General features: G+C 30.7%; 2 protein-coding genes across 2 annotated transcripts; both read left to right on the top strand.

Annotated features, from left to right (window-relative positions):
- Positions 1 to 433: 433 nt before the first annotated feature.
- Positions 434 to 5,850, top strand: LOC109800210 (nuclear transcription factor Y subunit A-7). The gene is made up of 6 exons (XM_020360963.3): positions 434 to 642; positions 2,413 to 2,467; positions 3,835 to 3,977; positions 4,779 to 4,880; positions 4,978 to 5,142; positions 5,256 to 5,850. The coding sequence occupies exons 2-6, from the start codon at positions 2,443 to 2,445 to the stop codon at positions 5,442 to 5,444; spliced, it is 624 nt and encodes a 207-aa protein (XP_020216552.1). The 5' UTR covers positions 434 to 642; positions 2,413 to 2,442; the 3' UTR covers positions 5,445 to 5,850.
- Positions 5,851 to 18,289: 12,439 nt separating this feature from the next.
- On the top strand, positions 18,290 to 22,194 carry TOC159 (translocon at the outer envelope membrane of chloroplasts 159). Its single transcript, XM_020368954.3, has one exon. It carries the CDS (start codon positions 18,427 to 18,429, stop codon positions 21,940 to 21,942), a length of 3,516 nt encoding a protein of 1,171 aa, XP_020224543.1. The 5' UTR covers positions 18,290 to 18,426; the 3' UTR covers positions 21,943 to 22,194.

Below are 22,194 nucleotides of genomic sequence, written 5' to 3'. Positions count from 1 at the left end.
TAAGTTTTATTTTTTAAGATGATTCAACTAGTTTAGTTTAATTTATAATGAATTGAATGTAAATATAATAGATCGGACTAATTTATTAAATTAAATATTTTTTTGGGTTGGCATTAAGCTCGTATTGAATTATGACTCACTCATAAAAGATAAACAAAAGTGTATAAGGACATATTGAATAAGCAATCTTACATAAGCTTTTTTATAAAAACAAAGATATAATGTTTTCAAAATAAATCATCATCGAGAATATCATGTTAAACCTTAAGTATATTTAGATTTGATTTTTGTAAAAACCTAACATATTTTAATATATTTTTTTCTAAATTCAAAATAAGCCTTAAAGTATACATGTAGGCTAGGCTATGTTTTAATGTAGGACAAGGCAAATATAACATAAGCTAAACGAGGTCATATATTTTCAATTGAGGTAAGACCTAACAAAGTATTTGTTTGGTATTGTTTTGAAGCAGAATAATAAAAAAGTTGTTTTTGAAGAGAAGAGAATATTGTGTGGCGAACATCGAAGAAACACACAGAAAGAAAGGATCTGAGGGAATTGCGAATTGGTGTGGATAGGGAGGGTCCAGCGTAGTACCTGTGTACCCACAACACCACCAATTCAACTGCTGCAATTGCAAGGTTAATTTCCAATCTCTAAACCCTATTTTTCCTCATTTTCGAATTTCTTATTCTGTTTGTTGGTTTTCAATTATCTTCGAAAATCTCTTTGCTTTTGAGTGTTGAGTGGCTACACCTTTTAATCTTCCTTGATCAGAGAGAATTTTGTGTGCTTCTCTCATGGACGTATGCCTATAGCTTGATGTATGTTGAGCCATGCTAAATTTTTCGCGACTTCCTTTTTTTCTGGTGCTATCTTTTCTTCATTTTACATGTGGGTTACTTGGGATTCAAAGTCTGTTACGTAATGGGAAAGTTGGATATCACTTAAACATTGTGAACTTCACTTGAATACACCTATGATTGTTTGAAAAAATTTAGATCATAGTGCAAATTACATAGGTTCCTGAAGTACCCACTGTTTTTAATTTCAAATCTAATGACTCTTACTATTTTAAACCTGTGGAACCTAACTTGAATAACACTATGTTTGTTACTGTTAGAAATGGGAATGGACTAGGCCTAGCATAAATGCCATAGCTAACTCAAGGTGGGAAGATTGCCAAGTCAATATGAGGGCTACTTCTATGGGATCTAACACACACACCCATGACCCAGGCTAAATGTCTGGAGCATTAATTTTGCAGTACTAACCATCATTCCAACATAAATATTAGGATAGTACGTTACATTTTGTTGCAGTGTATAATAAATGTAAAAGTAAATGTTTTCTATGCTTCCATTTTGTTAACATGCACGATAAATGTAAATGAGTTTCTACAAGCTATAAGAATTTGACTTGGTGGTGTTGTGTTGGAACATGATGTGACCCACAAAACTAGTCAGCGATAATATTCACAGAATGATCTGAAGAATTTTGGTACTAACATTTAGATTTTAGAACATTGTTAAAATTGGTCAAAAGATGGATCTTTGATAAGAAACTGGATGCAGTATGATCCTCCGATCCCATTTGGATATTAAGATTATTTTTAATATATGTTTACTAAGATTTTCTAGTACTTAACTGAATTAATAACTTCTTGCAAGTTGCAATAAATTGCATGAGAACATAACCTGCCTATATGAAGACACATGGCTCACCGCTCACTGGAATACTAAATTCAGTTTGTGTAAATTTTGATTTGGATCCTCTGTCCACAAAGTGGTTGCATACTTTGCTTAATGGCTGTGTAGTATTGCCTAACATAATTTCCTTGTGATTTATATCAACCCTAAATTGATAGCATGTGCAAAGTACCCAAGATCAAATGATCAATATATTTCTAATTGTGTTCTACTTCCAGTTTGGATATGTGGCTAACAATAATAGGTGCATCATGAATTCTTTGAAAGCCTGAGAAAACAGATCTGTTGGATGTTCTTGTATCTTTTTATATTTTTTCCTTTATCTGATATTTTTTTATCTATAGTTAAGTTTCCTTTATATTTTAATTCCTTCTACTTATGCTAAAAGAGCTAATGAACAACTATAACACATAGTAGCAAATTTGTTATATTCTCTCAATCATTTTTTTTCTGTCTGTATCTCTTATTTGTGATCTCATCTCTATAGTCCATCCCATCTTTGATATATGCTTTTGTCTCTATTTCTGGCTTTATGGATATATTAACATATAGTATAGCTAATATATATATTCAGTTGAAGAACTGTACTGTTGGCTTCTGGTGTTTTAATTTTGATTGCTGTTTATACTGCTTTGTTTTATCTGTATAACATGTAGCTGAAATATTCCTAAGTTTTGTTAATAATCTCTGTTCTGGTTCCAGATTAGGACAGTGTTCCGTGCTTCAGGAAACATGACCTCTGCTCACGACCTTACTGGTATTTTACATGAACAAAATTCTTGATCCAATGTATTATATTACTGTCTGTAAATTTTCCATTTATAATGTGTACCTGCATATCCCAAGTTTACTTAACAACATACGGAGCAATATCATTGGTGTTTTTGTGTCTAATGGAATTATTAATGGAGAAATTTCTATTCAGGAGAAATTAGTAAAGTTGAAGAGAAAAAGATGAATAACTACAGTTGAGTGCAGTAAAATCTTCTTTAATGTTGTTTTTTATGTGTGATGAAATTATTCCTTTGTGAAAATCATAAGAAATGGTAAAAAAGAGTACCTTAAAGAAAAAAAATGATAATTTTCAGAAACAGAAAGTTAAGTTCTTATTTTTTTGGTGACAAGAAAGTTAAGCTCTTTATTTACATAAAACTCATGTTTCTTACTTTCTATAAACTTTTAAACTTGGGCTACAATTCATAGACAACTGCACTGGGGGTTACCTTTTCTGTATTGGTTGCCTTACGAAAATTACTATTTGTCATGAGATGAGATTGACCACTCAATATCATAGATCTTTAGCTCCCCATCTTTTGGGTTTGCCCAAGTAACTTTTAATCATGTAAGTCATTGAACTCATACTCTTTCACAGAAGCTGCATAAAATGATTTATGCCTCATCTTTTTCTTGTTTTGCAACTATGTTGTGTGTAATTGTGTTTGCTGGTTTTCTGAGGAGCATCTTTGTTTTAATGTGTTGCCTAGGGACTGCTATCAACATATCCTAGCTATTATATTTTTAGTTTTCACTCTTGGCTTCATATTACACTATCTTTAAATTTTCAAGTATCTTATTTTACTTCATTATTTTAACTTCAAAACTTATTTCAACATTTGTAAGTCTCGTACTCCTCTAATCCTGCAACCATTTTTGTTTTTAACCAACTCCTGCACTGGCTTCCCTTCTGACCTACAAAATATGTCAGTATATTGTTATTGCTTTGTTGTTCATTAGAGTAGAACCTTATAAAACTTTAACATGTAAAAGACTGAAAGTGAACTGTAAGTACCAAGAACTATGAATGTATTCATGTATTGTATGCTAAATGTCTATTTGATTTTTTCCTCTCTCTCTGCCTCGCTGGAGGGTGTGGATTGCAAAGGGATTTAGACTATATTAGTCTTTAGATATTATTCATATCCATCTACATATTGTTGTAATTACTCAACTTTCTTGTCTCTGCTTTATCCATTTCCCTGTTATTATTTTGTTTGTCTCATGGTATGGGATGAAAATATCAGTTACCCCTTAAAGTATTAGTTTGGTGTTTGTTTAATTTGTTCCTTCATTTCATCCCAAGCACAAATGTACTGTCTGAACTTATGTAGCAAAATGTTTATCCAGATAATGAAGATGATGGGCAGCAGCAGTCAGAATCCCAAATGCAGTCCCCATCTGCAAATGGAATTTCGGATCCAGGTATTAGTAACCAGATTGTCAATGTACAGTATGCAACACCTAGCCAGCTTGGAACTGGGCATGCAATGGTATGAACTTTAAGTTTCTTCGGTTTTCTTCTGATTTTTTCTTAAAATATCAAAATATGTTTCTTCAATGATTTGACACCATCAGTCCTTATTGAATTAGCGTTCTAATATTTAATAACTTCCAGAAATACTAAGGAATGTTTTATTGGATGCCATCCTCCATGTCTTGCCTGTTGTAGGTATAAGATAGACACACATTGCTGTTGTTTTGTCATTGAAGCAAATTGACTCTGAATATTAGCAAATCATGATGAAAAATTTCCCCAGGTTTATTCTTCCTCTAATTCATGAATAAATTGGCATTTTTACATTTTTTATTTTTTTATCCGTGAAGGTGGGCATTCCCCATGTTTCACAACAAGCTAATTTGAAAGTAGCTATTATATGAAAGGAGTGATGGATGGCATAAATTTATCGATCTTGTAATAGTTAATAACTGGATTTCTTAATTGGTACCTACTTTGGCATGCAAAGACTCGAGTCTTCTAGTCTGGCAAATAATAATAATAATGAGATTGCAATCTGAAAATTTTCTTATAAATAAGTATTCTTTATAAGTTGTGTTTGGTTAATTAAGGTTGTTTTTTAAGAAACCAGAGTTTTTTGTCGTTGGCTCATGGCTATTGAAGGTAAATGAATAATTTCCTGAGCAAGTACTGGTGCGTTGTTATTTAGATGTGATGTAATAGTTTGTTCAGAATAACTGTTTGCACCGGTATTGTTCTTGGTATTTAAATTTAGAATGTAAAATGTTTATGCATTTTACTGATTTATTCATGTTACTTTCATGTCTAATTGAAGGTACCAGCTGTATATCCATATCCAGATCCTTATTATAGAAGCATCTTTGCAACCTATGATACCCAAACTTATCCCCCACAAGCCTATAGTGGACAGCCAATGGTTTGCTCTAATTCTTCAATGTTGATTCTAGTAATATTGTGGTGGCTTCATGTGCCCTTTTCTGATCTTCCAATTATTGAACCGTTTCCTGTGCCAGGTCCATCTTCAGTTAATGGGAATTCAGCAAGCTGGTGTTCCTCTGCCAACTGATGCAGTTGAGGAGCCGGTGTTTGTCAATGCAAAGCAATATCGTGGTATATTAAGACGCAGACAATCCCGTGCAAAAGCTGAATCAGAAAAGAAAGTTACAAGGAATAGGAAGGTATGTCATTCTGTGCATCTTTTTTATGACACCAAAACTCGTGTTGCTATCGTTATAAGTTGCTTGCTTCGCTTCCACTCTGGAGGTACTTGTTCTCACAAGAAATCTTGCAGCCATACTTGCACGAATCTCGACACATTCATGCACTGAGAAGACCAAGAGGATGTGGTGGTCGGTTTCTGAATTCAAAGAAAGACGAGAATCAGCAAAATGATGTGGCATCAGCTGACAAATCACAATCCAATATCAATCTCAATTCTGATAAAAATGATCTTAATTCATCATCAGATAGGACATCCTAAAGCTACTGAAATGACAATAACTTAGACAGTGGGGATCTGTTGTATGTCACAAGTTCAATAATACCTGCCTTGGATATCCCACTGTTGCTTCATTCTGGCTTTGTACAATACTGTTGGTTATGTGTGGTAGGTCCGTTAGAATGTCGCATGATGCAGGTAAAATGTAAATTGAAGTATTTTATCAAATATTGGCCTTTGGTAGGGGAGAGATTTTATGCTGAGCATTTCTTTTGTATTTTGGTACTGTAGAGAGATTAGAGATTGTCCGAAGCCATGTTTAGTTTGGTTGGATCATGTTTATTTACCTTGCTAGAGACAGTTAGAAGGAGTTCAACCATGATTGGTGATGGATATTGCTAGTTGTTTATGTTCAATAGCTGATAAATAAGATTCACAGTTGTTTTAATTCACGGGTCACGAAATAAAAATGTTGCGTATTATTTATTATTTTATCTTCCTTTCTTTGTAACTGAAAAAAAAAATTAAAAAAATTGTTACTGCATTAACACGTTAAGCTCAATTAAATCACTATTTTATAAAACCTTTTAAAAAATTCATTTAAATAAATTAAATATTTTTATATGATGAATAACACATTATTATTATTATTATTATTATTATTATAAAAATCAGACAATAATAAAATTATTTTACTATCTTAAAAAGATAAACAGAATAAAAAATTAAAAAAGAAAATTAAAAAATAAGTATAAAGCAATTTCGCAACCATGATATTTTAGATAAATAATGTTTTAAAAATATATAATTTTTTTAGAAGTGTCATGCATTGTCATAGTATTAATAATATGTAATACTAGAAATGCCAACTTAATTTCTTAATAAATACACATAAAAATAGATATTAAAGACAATCGATTCAAATATTAGACATGAAAAATTAAAAAAAGAAATTGTTAAGAACAAAATAATAATGAATGGAAATACAGTTTATGAATAGTAATAACGAATAACTTTATCCAAGTATTTAATCTTATGAATGATTTGATGTTTCTACATCAATGTTTTAGGAAAGAGAAATCATAGGGAAAAATAATTGTGAATAAATTATGATATGAGTTGATGATTAACGACTTAAGATGTTTTGGTAATAACGATGTCTAGAGAATTAATGTGTTATCAATAATATTGCTAAACTAATTAAGTCATTAATTTAAATGCTTAGTTTGGTATTGATCTCTTAGTGACTATAATTGATGTATTAACATATGATTAGATGATTTCATAATTATTTTCTCTTGAGATGTGTTAGATGATGTTGTGTAATTGTTATCTTTAAACTATGAACATGTAACTCTTGTACTAGTTAATGTTGATAATTGAGTATGGTATGTTGAGTATGTAACTATGATATGTGAGATTTGAATGATGTGAACTAGCATTGACAAATTGGTATATTATTGTGTACGAATCCCAAGAGAATCATATAATGGGAAGTTTAAGTTGAGGCTTAGCAACGAGGTGAACATGTGATAATCAATTATGGATATATAGTTGTGGATGTGGTTGTGATGAAATGATGTGATATTGAGTATTGTGTGACATGTATCTTATGCATAATTATTGTTTTGGATGGGTATGATAGGAAATACGCTGTCAGAAAAAGTCTTACTTGCGTAAAAGTTTAAGAATACCATGACCTTTGGAATAACTAGGTTTGGAAGCCCTAATTTTACCCATTTGTATATCTCGATATGTCCTGGTATATCTCTTCCTAATGTAGAGTGCGATAAGGGTATGACCTGACATGATCTTCTAAGCTACTTTGTATGTTGTCGTATGGCAATGCACCACGGTGTGATTTTACTAGAACCACATACATGTATATTTTGTAGTTCATGTCCATTGCATCATGTGTGTAAAGTGGAACTGTGTGAGGAATCATTGATATTTTTGTGTTAGAATATGTTAGATTACTACCTATGTTGTACCTCGTTGTGATAAATTGTTAACACTATGTCTTGTTATTACTACATTCTTGTTGCCTCATTTTTGTTGTGTTTGATTATTTGATTATATTTTACGTTATGAACGAGAATGAGATATTTCTCACTCTTTGTTTCTTGTATCTATTTTGTATGTATGTTGTTGTAGGTGAGATTTATTATGATGTTGATGATACTAGTGATGATGCCTAAACCTTATGTTGGATTGTGCTATGATAAGATGTGATATCAGGGTGTAGTTAGAAATTGAATTTTCAGTTATTCACTTGTGTTTAGGACATGATGATGAATTCTTTGATGTTATTTATTTTTATTAGGAGCTCTTGTTGGAGTATCATTATGTTTTAGTTGTAATGTAATATCCCTCTTAAATACTTGTTTATATATTCAATTTACTTCTTTCTAGAAAAATTGTTTTAAAAATTTAAATTTTTGTGCTTATTATAACATGTATGGTAGACGGTGTCACAAAGATTTTTTTATTTTTTAACACTTATGTGTAAATATTTTAACATTATAAATAGTTAATTATTATTTGTATTTTTTTAAAATCTCTTTCTATCACATTATATGTCAATCCTATATTTTCTTTTTCTTTTTCTTTTCCCAAGTGTAAACTAACATGAAAATCTTCATTTATCAACTTATAAATTTTGGGAGGTTAAAAAATTTTAAATTAAATTTAAAAAAAAATAGGGGGGTGAGGGGACCATGACCCCTTTAGGCCCCCCCTCCCTCTACACCTAGTTGATATTGATAAATCTTGTCACAAGTTCATTTGGGGAGATAATGAAAATGACTTGGGATGTGATTTGTTTGCAAAAGAGTGTTATTATATGTTTGGGTACACACGTGTTTTGGTGCAAAAAAAATGTGAGTGTAAATTGATTTTCAAACACACACTAAAGTGGTTTTGGTTTGAGGAAGACTCAAGATGTCAATGGGAAAGATGATGGACATCACTAGTAGGACTTCCTAGAACACTAAACAAATCCAAAAATGTATCCAGGAAATAAAAAATGATACCTGGAGGTGGCTATCACTGAACAAACAATTCAGATACAGTTATACACAATGGCAAACGGACCCAGGTGGCTGTATAATGGATGGGGGAAGTCATGGATAAAAGGCAGGAAATCCAAGGGTCTATGCGTGAGATTGTTGGTGATTGGTAGAATATTTAATAGGTGTCTAATTTCTAAACTTCTAATGGCAATTAATGCGGGTATGGGTCGTGTATAGAGTCACAGAAAAGATGAAGGGGCTAAAGGAGGGTTTGGAATGTGTACATATACTGGTGGTCCATATTAGACTTGAGGGGTACAACACAAATTTTGATTGTCTAGTAATCTGGAATATGATATTTTCATATTACGATTAACTAAGTGGGATTTTTTGTAATATGAATTGCACTTCTAGTGCTATTAAATAAATAAAATATCCTTTGTTGTTTCCAAAAAAAAAAACTAAACAAAATGTCAAAAACTGCTTGAAAAATAAGGATATTCTTGGATGCTATAACTACATGTACAAAGAGGGGACAAATTAAATGATTTACATCGCAACAAGTCTACAAGATTTATTCTCATGTGCACAAACTCATTACATATTTCTTGTCTCTTTGAATGTGTAACACACATTTTATTATATAAATACTTATGTTTTATTAGTTTTAAACAATGTGAGATTTCATTCTTTTGAAATAATTCACAAATATATGACTTGGAGGCTTTGTCATACTCAAAGTTACTTGTGGGTGGATTCATGACAAGAAAATATAAATGTATTAATGATAAATTATCTAATCTATGCTATATATAAAGAGAATACCTCCATTTGATTTTCACATTTTTAGACATTAAACCCTTTTATTATACATTAATTTTTTTCCACCATCATATTTTTAAATATAAAATAGAAAAAATAAATACGTATACAAAAAGTTAATTATCATTTACTTTGTTAATAATAATTACCATCTTATTTTGCAACTACTTTTATTTAAGATTATTTTATTTTTTTAAATTACACATTATCTTACTTGATTTACATGATATTAATGACGTGCATGTACCTCGGGAGGCAAATCAAGTAGTGAATAGACTAGTGGATCATAATTCTAATTTGTCCATAGAATTTTATGTTTTTATATAGTTCCAAATTTTATTTGTAATGCACTTAATGTGGACCTTGCCTACATTAGATTTCCTAAAGGTTCTAATAAAAGGTTCCATTCATTAAAAAAAATTACACTATATATAACTAAAAAAAACTTTAAAAATATTCATTTAAATGAATTTAATATTTTTTACATGATAAAAAATGCACGATCAATATTATTATTACAAAAAAAAATAAGACAATAATATTTATAATTTTAAATAACAATCAAATATTGCAATGTTAAGTTTTGGAATATTAATTTAATGTTTTCATAATAATAAACAAAAAAATTTTAAAACTTAATAAGTATAATAAATAGTATTTCCTTTATAAAATGATTATAAAATTATATTCCAAATTTTCTAGATAAAATAGTGAGAGAAAAAATAATTTTAACAAGAATATAGTCACAGTGATGGAACATTAGAAAGACCAACAAAAGATTGATGGCTTTTAAAATCTTGGAGATTGAGAAAGGAAGACTAAATCCTTTACAATACATGTAAAATTGAAAGGGAAGCATAAAATAAGAAAATTGTCAAGAATAAGCTAAATTTCTTGATAATTATCTTTCTCTAGATTTTTCTTTCTATTTTTATTTAGTCTTCCTATTTCAATCTCTACGTTTCTACAAGACATCCTTAACATGATCTTTTAATTCGTTTTTAATTGATCTTCATAATCCTCTATCACCATAATCATTATAAATATTAACTTATTTTATATTCGTATATACAACATTTTATAATTTTTTTATTATCATCTATATGCATAATATTATTTTGCTATTTTAAAAAGATAACACCATAAAAAAAAAAGTAATAAAACAATTATTTCATTGTAAGTTGTTTGAGAAATATAAAAAGATATCAATGCAATTTTGTGTTTCACCTCATAGGTGGATGGCACTGTAAAGGATCTGCCATCATGCTTCACTCCAAAAAAAAATAAAAAAATAACACATCAAACTGAATCATAAGTATAATTAAACCCATATACCTAATGAAATTAGGATCATAAGGCTTAAGCATTCATAAGTCTCAAGCATAGAGTTGGGATTTTCCGATTAAAACAAAACACAACCATACAAGTCATATCAAGACAAAATCAAACCTTCTTGAATGCATCTTTGTCTTAAGTTTTCAACCAACCATCTCAATTTTCAAATAAAGAATCCATCTTGATGCATATGCATCTATTAAAATTCTCGGATCCAAGTCAACATAATAAAGGGGCACTACAAAGACCAACGTCACCAAACGTTCTTGAAAATTCAAGAACTTGATTTTAAATGCATCTTTTAGATTTTAGGGCTTTATCAAGCCATAAAAATACCAACCATCTCAATTTTCAAATAGGGACCAATATTAAAGGACTTCTCAATCGGGTTTTGCTTATATGGGCCTCTCCGACCATCTAGCCCAATCAATAGACATATACACGTATAACTTATTGTATTAAATAAAATTTAAAAGATAAATTAATTTACAAAATTATTTTTTTGTAAAAAAAAAATATTTTACAAAAGATCAAACCAAAACCAAGACCAAAGTTTTATTATTTTACAAGAATAAATTAATGATTCTGAATTGGAATGAAAATTAATAACTTTTTATAAAATTATAATTGAAACGCGTTTTTATTATTATATATATCTGAAATAAAAACATATTTAAGTAGTAAAATAATTGAAAAATGAATTAAAGGAAGAAATATTTAATTTTGACCTTTCAATTAAGATGAGGAACAAGAGGAAGAAAGTAGCAACACGTACCAAGAAAACAACAAGACAAGAATACATAGAAACAAAATTCATAAGAAATCCCATCCATTACGACATTACATTATCCTTTCTACAATTTAAACATAAGGTACCCAAATTATACTACTTCCGTTCCGGTCGCGTGACAAATCCAAGGAGACATTATTAATCTAGAAAAGCCAATAACTTTAACTTATTCATGTCACTTTATATTAATTTTATTTTAAATAAATATCTTGTAATTCAAATATTATTAAAAAAAACCCCGAATAAATTGCTTTCTATTTAATTAATCAATCAAATATATATTAAGTTGTGTCTTGATTTGATCAGTTTTTTTTTTCTTCCAAAATATATAATTAAAATACCAACATGAAGCTTGTAATTAATAGAATGATTTAGTCGGTCCCATTCTGAAATTTGAGCATGTTCTTTTTTAATTTTTCTGCTCTTGAATTATAATAAAAGGGTCTCTTTATTATAATTGAGGTTTCACAATTTTTAAATTTGTCAAAATAAGTATTTATGTTTTGCGTGTTGGAACAAAAGATGGTATAGGAGAAGAATAATGATATATCTTTCGAAACTCACCTTTTGAAACATATTCCAACCGTGTGTATTGGTTGTAAATTTAATTATTAATAAATATTTTATTTATATAAATTAACATGTGTATTTTTTATGGTTTTAGAAAATTTTCGACTACTTATTTCGGAAGTTGCATCTCTCATAGGAGAAAAAATAAGCATAAAATTTGAACATTAAAAAATTAATTTCCATACTTTTTAATAAAAAAAAATTAAATTTAAATATGTTTTTAGTAGCTTAAATTTAGAGTAAATTTATTTTTATTTCCTTAAATTTAAAATTATTATTTTTAATCTATATAATTTTAAAAATATTATTTTAATCTTTTATGTCACCAATAACATTAGATTTGATAAATAAATAAAAATGTTAAAAGAAATAGTTTTAATACAATACTTTTCTCAATATTATAATATAAAAAAAACACTATGTTAATTCATAATACTGATCAACTTATCCTAACGTTTAGTAGAATTTGATTCAATTTTTTTAAAATCCATAATTTGATTTAATTTAAACAGAAGTAACGTATATATTCTCTTTAATTCCTTGAAGACGAAGAAAAAAACACTTTCAACAGCAGAATTGATATGAAGATAAATTAATATATTTTTGTGTAGCAACCTTCAATTCACAATAGTATCTAACTCCTCCCTTGTTTTATCAGTTTAATAAATTCTTGCTGTCATAAAAGCTGGTGGCTAAGCAATTAAGGAAATAGAAACTTGATCTATTAAATGCTATAAATATTGAAAATTCTTTTTCAATTTCCATGCCATGTCTCAAGAATAAAATAAATAAATACGTATTTACGAGATGTATTTTTTATTAATCAAAACATTATTTTAATATTAACAAAAACTAATCTTAAGAAAACTAAGTGGATTCTCATATTTTAAAAAAGATCTTACAACCAGTATATTAATTAAGAGATTTGATTCTATAAATGTTGATTCTAGTTATGCATTGTGTAGTTTTACAAGTTAACAAAAGTGTAACAAAAGAAAAGATTTAGAGAAGGAAATAACTAAACAGAAATCCAAAGGATTTTAGAGATATGAACAATAGTCAGACAAAAAACATTGTTCTACTTACAAAAAACTACATTTGTAATCACACGTACGTTGTTCTAGTTACAAACAATTGCAGAACAAAAAAAACTTGAGACACTCCTCTTTAATTTCTGAAAGACGCATGAGAGATACACAGAAACTCAAAGGCCGAAAGAAAAGAGCGATTTTCCTTTTGTTTTTTAAGTCATTATGTTATCACTTGCTCACGAAATAAATTAGAGTATGTTTCAAAGAGAAATCTGAGAAGCTGCATCAAACTCTGATGGTGTGTTGATCACTGAATCAGGTGCTTTCTCATCTCTATTTTTTATTTTTGCAAAAACTCCACAATCTGGAGTAAAGTCACCAAAAATATTTTACTGTATCTGAGCTCATTCATGATACTACCAACTTTGCTTGAATAAGCCCAAAACTGAGTCTTTACTCTCCAATGAATGAATGGAATTTATGCAGTCTAAGTATGCTCCATCCCATGAATGATACTATTCATGCTTCACCAAGAACCACTAAAAAAAATGCAGTAATAGACATAAATAATTACTAAAAGTTAAAAATTTGTAACTACATGTTTATTTTACATTTATCCATAAACGATGTATCAGTCTATTAAGTGAATTATATAATAACGACTTTGTAAATTAATTTACTTACAACACACAATTTTAAGTATAATTATACTTAAGTTTTACTTACACTAAATATTTCTAGTCATAGGTAAAAATAATTTTTTGTTTTAGTTACAGTCATCGTAAGAACAAGATATATTTAGTGAACTAATGTTGGCACCAGTTTTGGAGTCACTTTCATAGACTTTAATGGAGAGGTATTTACATGTGTGGGGAAGATAGTGTGTCCAACCACATATAACAGAAAATGAGAACAAAAGTGTTTTGGTGAGTGGCAGAAACAATAACCAATAAGGGTTTTAGATTTGTCTTAGATGCCAAAATGTTTTTTTTTTTTTGAGTTTGGAGAACAATTTGGAATGACCCTTCTCGACATGATTCACAACTAAATGGCAGAACCAATGGGAGGCTTTGTTTCAATTTTATTCCATTTAAATGAATAATGTAAAAGATTAGGTGAAGACAGAAAGTAATAGTTGTTAGTAGAAGTTTTTAATTAATTGTAATTGAGGTATTTTTTATTAAAACTATAAAGATTTTATTAATTCTATGAGCAAGTTTTAACTGCGAGACGTGGCCAAACTAGATTGTGATTGAGGTATCTAATGGTCCAATTAATTAAGACACTAATGACATAGAAGAGAAATATTAGTCAATAAACTCTTGTGGTGATTGGTTTAAGATGCTTTGTAGCCCAAAAAATTCCTCTTAAGACAAGCATTCCACGTGGAATAAAATAATAGCAATTTAATCAAGAGCATTAGAGTGGGTTAATTCGACATGACTCACTTTTAGATGAGTTTAAAAAAAAAAGTTAACTTGGCTCAACTCACCACGGATTGGTGAATTAAACGAGTTGACTCACTTAAATTAAAAAAAAAATTAAGTAAAATAAAAATTATTGAACTTTATAAAAAATATATATTATGATCTTATATTTTAGAATTACAACTACGTTAACAAATAGGACAAATAAAATGTCAAAAAAAAATTAGATATCTTATCAATTTGTAAAACCAAAGTTGTTACATAAAATATTGACAAATAATATCAAATTGACTCTAATTATCATAATTCACAATTAATATGTATAAAATTTAATCAATAATATAAATGTATAATCACATAAATTAATATTTAAAAACATAAAATAAAAAATAAAAATAAAAATATATATATATATATATATAGGTGAGCCAACCCGACTTACCATGAGTTGGTTCGTGGTAAGTCAAGTTAAATTTTTCTTATAACTAAAATTGTCCAAAATTTTCTAATCCAATTCGACTAAAATTTGTGATGAGTCGAGTTTACTCACAAATTTTAACTCATTTTAACAGCTATACATAAACTTGATTATGATTATTCATATTAACTTTATGAGAACTTCATAAAAAAAAACACAAAGTTTTAGTTAAATTAACTGCTGAAACTTGTATAAAAATTCATAAAAAAATTATTTAATAAAAATTTATATTTAAATATTTTATTTTCACTTGTAATAAATATCAATCAAGTTAATATGGATTAATAAAAGCACACGTTACAACATAGAAGTCTAAGATAACACAGAAGAACAAGCAAAGAAGCACGTAGTTGTTTTTATAGTAAATTACATTACTTTTATCTTAATTTTTTTAAGATTCAATTTGGTAATTTAATTTTAAAAAAAATCAATTTAATCTTCCATGTTTATGAAATAACTCAAAGTGATTTTTTTATTAAGTCTATAATAATCAAAATGAAATTTTTTTTTTGGACCTGATCATTAATTTGAAACTTGATAGAAATGGTTATTGATGCAATAAAAGATAAAATTGAACTTATTAAAAAATATAACGAATCAAATCAAACATATTTGAAAAGATAATGAGAGAAAATAAAATTATAATTCAAGCTTTTAGCACAATTCCACAAAGTGGTATTAGAACTAGAATAATCTATAAAAAAATATTAAACGTATTTCAATCAATAATGAATAGGAAAATAAATAAACTCACATATAATTTTGTGAAGTTAATGTTTTATGTGACAACAACAAAAAATTTATTTGCTAAATCACTAATAAAACAACTACATCAAAATCAATCTAGAAAAAAAAAACTCCACATCCTAATAAATGATTAAAATTAGTTAGATAAAAAAATTTACATTCTAATTGTTTACTAAAATTAATTCACAAAAACAATATCGAAGGCTTTATAACCTTATTGGTTTGACATACTTTCTTCAGATGGAATTGGTTGTATTTGTTTTAATACAAGGATTGAATTTGACTTGTTAAAGTCAATCTTATTTATGTTCAATTTGATTCTTTATATTTTTAATTTAATTCAATTTCAGCTTTCTTATTTTAAATAGTTTTAATTTAGTCCTTTGACATATTAGAAATTATGTCAATATGGTAAACTCATTTTTTTAAAACATTAATCGTTAGAAACTTAGTAGAAACAACTATTTTGAGTTATTTTATAAATATCAACGTATAAATAACATTTCGTATTTTTTGTGAATTATTTTTAAAAAATAAATAATAAAATTATATAATAGTGGATGATTATTAAAAATGCATACGGTTACGAAATGGAATTTATAAATTATTTTATAATTTTATAAAAGGTAATTATAAAAGTAAAAGTGTCCAAAAATATGAACACTAAATAAACAATCCTCTTTATTAATGATATAGATAAAATATCAAATTAAAATTTTTTAAAATTAAAAATTATAATTATTATTTATCCTTATTTTTTTATAACAAATAACTATTTCATTTGCGTTTAATACTTGTAACGAGAATTTTTATTACATATAAACTAAAGATGATAAAAATATTCATAGCTGCAAATATCTATAAACGAAGTCATAACAAATATAAAATAAATGATAAAATGAGTACTTACAAGTTACAAATAATTTCCTCTAAAAAAAAAAAGTTACAAATAATTTAAATAGCCAGATTTATACTTCATTTAAACTATAAAGGTATTTATTATTGTTTATTCGTGTCAAATCCCTTAGATTTCCTTATTCAAATATAAGTATTTATTTTATTGTAAAATTATTTTACTTATTATTAATTAACAAGATTTTTTTTCACTTTTTTAGTTTTGTTCCATTTAAATAATTTTTAAAATGTTAAAATAATTAAAATTATTGTTACAGTATTTTAAAACTGTTTTTAAGTTATTATTGTTTTTTTATTATTATTAAGTAGCTATAGATACCTACCATTACCTACACAAGTACGGATATAAACACGAAACAAGTTTTTATTCGGTAGGGTGGATAACAAGGGACCACCACCTTTGTTTTCTTCATCACTCTTAATAATTTTATTTAACTTAAATAAATTTTCTCTCGTTAAATATACTAATAATTTATATGTAAAATTTGAATAATGTTAACTAATTTGTATTACTCAGGATAATATTGAATTTTCCAACATTATTAAGACTTGTCTTTAATATTGATTTTTTTTAACATATCCTATTATGTTTTTGTTTTTTTAAAAGTATTTAACAAATTTAAAACATTGAAGTGAAAATCTTACATTCACTAAATTGTATTTTTAATTTTTTTATTTTTATAAATTTATGATTTTGGTTCCTTTATTTTAAAATAAAATATTCAATCTTTCTAATTTTAGAAATATAATCCTTTAATTAAATTAATATCTAATAATTATTAAATTTTAAAATTTATTTATATTTAAGTGATATGATATTTAATAACATAATATTTAGAAATAAATAAATTAAAAAACATATAAATAATATACATAAATTAAATGATAATTATTAAACTCCAAGAGTGGTTCAGCGGTAGGGGTTGATTCACGCTTAAACAAAAGGTCAGGAGTTCGAATCCTGCTTTGTGTATTTGGATACTCTAGGAATGAAAAAAAAATATAAACATTAAAAATTCATGAATACTTAATATTATTTAAGTAATTTAATACGTAATAACAGTCATTAATGTATAATTAAAAAGTCATAAGACACTTAAATATAAATTAATGTCAATTCTTTTAATTCATTATTTCTAATTATATCTTTTTTTGTTGTATACATGTTAAACACTTTCGATTTAAAATTTTGAATCACTACAATGAGATCATTGGTGAAGATTTGAATAATATTAAAAAAAATTATGTTTCAAATTTTATTGTTCACAAATAATAATTAAATTACATTTATAAGTTACAATTTCTTTCAATCAAATATAATTTCAATATCATAGACGAAATTTAATTCTTTTTTATTTTTATATATGTATCACATCGATGTTCTTTAATCAGTAGACTGACAATAATTTCAACCACTAGACGAGTTACATTAATCCTGAATTATTTAAAGATTTAAATGAGTTTATAAAAAGATAGTATATGATTTTGTATGAGAAATGATTGTAAGAAAACCCATTTTTTATTTTAGATGAAAAAGTGAAGAGAAGAGAAAGATGAAGCATTTATGATTGATGAAAGGAAATTGTAATTGTAATGGAGGGGATAAAGAAGGCAATAATAGATATAGTAATAAATAAAGAGTGAAGGGTAAGTGGTTATTGGAAATAATTTTGTAGGTAGCGTTTGGCAAAGCAGGAAAAAGAAAACAAAAAAAATATCCTTGTGGGAAAAGAAAAGCGTTGTATGCTTGTAGCTGATTCGTTAACATGATGGATAGAAGATAGAGAAACGAGAAAGGAGAGAGATATATAACAAACACACCCTTAATCCTTACACCTTAAAACCCTTCACTACTGCGCCAAACCCAATCCTAAAACCTTATCTCTTCTTCTTCTTCAATGGATTCTCAAACCTCTCTTTACCAAATTGACCCCAACTCCGATACCGACTCTGAGAACGATGGCTTTGTTAGCGGCGAAGAGGGCTTCGAGGCCCAGCCCACCAGGCCCATTCTTGTTCACTCTCCTGTCGCCGTTGCCGTTGCCGTTGCTGACTCTTTCCTCGATTCTCCCTCCCAAGATGCTCTCAGGCCCATTGCCAAGGTCACTTACGACGACGACGCTTCCGCTGATGACTCCGACGACGTCGTTTCCGACAAAGCCCCTGACAAGGGGGATTTCAGCGATACTAACGAGGTTTTCGTCGAGGCTTCTGGCGGCGCTGACGATGCTGATGGTGATGGTGATGGTGATGGTGATGGTGGCGGTGTTGTGGATACTTTGCAGGTTAATTTGTTGGGGTCTGGGGTTGCTGTGGTTGGGGATGAGGTGGGGGTTGTGGAGTCTGAGATTAAAGGGTTGGAGGAGGCGGTGCCTTCTGGGGTGAGTCTGGATAATGGTTTTGATGCCATTCAGAAGGTGGATGAGGGTGTTCTTGATGGTCAATTGGGTGCTGAAGATGCTCTTGTGGGGGCTGGTGAGTCTGGTGAAAATGGAAATGGGTTGAAGAGTGACATTGTTGTTCCTCTTGAGGTAGGTGGAGCTTCGGAGGTTGTTGACCAAGATGGGGTAAAGATGGAGGTTGGTGGTGTTGAGAGGGAAATTGGGAGCAGTGTGGAGGTGGAGGAGGTTGCGCCTAATGGTGAGAGGGAGATTGATGGTTCCGTGTTTGATGGGAAAATTGGGAGCGGTGAGGAGGAGGGTGATAAGGAGGTGGAGGTTGGGCAAAATGGTGAGAGGGAGATTGGGAGCCGTGTGGAGGAGGAGGAGGATGAGGAAGTGGAGGATGTTGGTGGTTATGGTGACAGGGAGGTTAATGGTTCCTTGTCGGATGATAAGGGTGATGGAGTGGTGTTTGGGAGCACTGATGCTGCCAATAAGTTCTTGGAGGATTTGGAATTACAGCAACCGGGTGGTGCCGGTGGGAGTTCGCGGGATGATGAGAGGATTGATGGCCAGATTGTTACTGACTCGGAGGAAGAAGAGGAGACTGATGATGAAGGAGATGGCAAGGAGCTGTTTGATACTGCTACATTGGCAGCCCTTTTGAAGGCGGCCTCCGGGGCGGACCAGGACGGCGGCAGTATCACCATAACTTCCCAAGATGGGTCGAGGCTTTTCTCTGTTGAGCGCCCTGCTGGTTTGGGATCATCGCTCCAGTCAGGTAAAGCTGCCATGAGGCCAACTCGTCCTAGTCTTTTTGCTCCTTCCGTTAATAGAGCTAGTGCCATTACTGATAGCAATTTGAGTGAAGAGGAGAAAAAGAAACTGGAGAAATTGCAGGAGATTAGGATTAAATACTTGAGATTGGTTCATAGGCTGGGTTTTACCACAGAAGAATCAATAGCAGCACAGGTGCTGTACCGATTGTCACTTGTTGCAGGGAGGCAAAGTGGTCAAATGTTTAGCCTAGAGGCTGCCAAGGAGACTGCTTCCCAGCTTGAAGCTGAGGGAAGAGATGACTTTGATTTTTCAGTGAATATACTGGTTCTTGGGAAAGCAGGTGTGGGCAAGAGTGCTACCATAAATTCGATTTTCGGGGAGACGAAGACCAGCATTAATGCTTGTGGTCCTGCTACTACTGCTGTGAAAGAAATCGTTGGGGTGGTTGATGGAGTGAAGATAAGGATTTTTGACACACCTGGCCTCAAGTCTTCTGCATTTGAACAAAGTTTCAATGCAAAAGTCCTGTCTGTGGTGAAGAAACTGACTAAAAAGACTCCCCCTGATATTGTCCTCTATGTGGATCGCCTGGACCTGCAAACTAGAGATATGAATGATCTGCCAATGTTAAGATCAATTACTAGTGCCCTGGGTTCTTCAATATGGCGAAACGTTATAGTCACTCTGACCCATGCTGCCTCTGCTCCTCCAGATGGGCCATCAGGTGCCCCATTGAGCTATGATGTTTTTGTTGCTCAAAGATCTCATATAGTTCAGCAAGCAATTGGACAAGCTGTTGGGGACATACGCCTTATGAATCCAAGCTTAATGAATCCAGTTTCTCTTGTTGAAAACCATCCTTCTTGTAGAAAGAATAGAGATGGCCAGAAGGTGCTTCCTAATGGCCAAAGTTGGAGACCTCTCTTGCTGCTCTTATGCTACTCAATGAAGATGCTCTCTGATGCTGGGAATATTTCAAAAACCCAAGAATCATTTGACCACCGCAGGCTGTTTGGTTTTCGTCCTCGCTCCCCACCACTTCCATACTTGTTATCTTGGTTATTGCAGTCACGTACCTACCCAAAACTCCCTGCTGACCAAGGTGGGGCTGACAATGGTGATTCTGATATTGAAATGGCTGATTTATCTGATTCTGATCTTGATGATGATGAGGATGAATATGATCAGCTCCCACCATTTAAGCCTATGAAGAAAGCTCAGGTTGCTAAGCTTACCAGAGAACAGCAGAAAGCATATCTTGAGGAGTATGATTATCGTGTGAAACTACTGCAGAAAAAGCAATGGAGAGAGGAGTTGAGAAGGATGCGAGAGTTGAAGAAAAAAGGTAACAACAATAAAGTAATTGACTATGGTTACATGGAAGAAGATGATCAAGAGAATGGAAGTCCAGCTGCAGTGCCAGTTCCATTGCCTGATATGGCCCTGCCACCATCCTTTGACAGTGACAATCCAGCCTATAGATACCGTTTCTTGGAGCCAACTTCCCAGCTCCTAACCAGGCCAGTCTTGGACAACCATGGTTGGGACCATGATTGTGGTTATGATGGTGTAAACATTGAACACAGTCTAGGCATCATCAACAAATTCCCAGCAGCTGTTACTGTTCAGGTAACAAAGGATAAGAAAGACTTCAGCATCCACTTGGATTCCTCAGTTGCTGCAAAACTAGGAGAGAATGGGTCATCCATGGCAGGTTTTGACATTCAAAACATTGGAAAGCAGCTAGCTTACATTGTTAGAGGAGAGACAAAATTCAAAAATCTCAAGAGAAATAAAACTGCTGCTGGGGTGACTGTGACATTTTTGGGTGAAAATGTGTCTACTGGGCTGAAGGTCGAGGATCAGATTGCTGTGGGGAAACGTCTGGTATTGGTGGGTAGCACAGGGATGGTGAAGTCTCAAACTGATTCTGCTTATGGTGCCAATGTTGAAATACGGCTTAGAGAGGCGGATTTTCCGGTTGGGCAGGACCAGTCTTCACTGAGCCTTTCTCTGGTGAAGTGGAGAGGAGACCTTGCTTTGGGAGCCAATCTTCAGTCCCAAATTTCTCTTGGACGAAGTTATAAGATGGCAGTTCGTGCTGGATTGAACAACAAGCTCAGTGGACAGATTTCTGTGAGAACAAGTAGCTCAGACCAGCTTCAGATTGCCCTTGTTGCTATTCTTCCGATTGCCAAGGCTATCTACAAAAACTTCTGGCCTGGGGCTAGTGAGAATTACTCCATCTATTAAATTGTGTCTTTTGCTTGCGTTACTAGTTAAGGAAGTAGTGTTTACGATCATATCATGTTGCTTCTTTTCACGACCTTCCTATTAAATAATGAGTTTTTTTAGTTTCGTCTAGACTATTAAATCTCCTGCTATATTAGTGCTTTTATGTGCCTGAAAATTGTACTGAAATTGAGATGGAACCTACAGGGAATTGATTCATAATTGTTTTGTTAGCATCTATTTCAATAATGATGATGCCAGATTATGCTGTTA

The sequence above is a fragment of the Cajanus cajan genome, chromosome 2 (assembly GCF_000230855.2).
Source record: "Cajanus cajan strain Asha chromosome 2, NIPB_CcT2T_4, whole genome shotgun sequence".
In the NCBI taxonomy this organism is placed as follows: domain Eukaryota; kingdom Viridiplantae; phylum Streptophyta; class Magnoliopsida; order Fabales; family Fabaceae; genus Cajanus; species Cajanus cajan.
This window is presented reverse-complemented; position numbering and strand designations above follow the sequence as displayed.

Coding starts and splice junctions, on each gene's coding strand:
- LOC109800210 (XM_020360963.3), top strand. CDS start 2,443: ATGACCTCTGCTCACGACCTTACTG. Junction 2,468..3,834: donor CTCTGCTCACGACCTTACTG/GTATTTTACATG, acceptor ATGTTTATCCAG/ATAATGAAGATGATGGGCAG. Junction 5,143..5,255: donor AAGTTACAAGGAATAGGAAG/GTATGTCATTCT, acceptor GAAATCTTGCAG/CCATACTTGCACGAATCTCG.
- TOC159 (XM_020368954.3), top strand. CDS start 18,427: ATGGATTCTCAAACCTCTCTTTACCAAATTGACCCCAACTCCGATACC.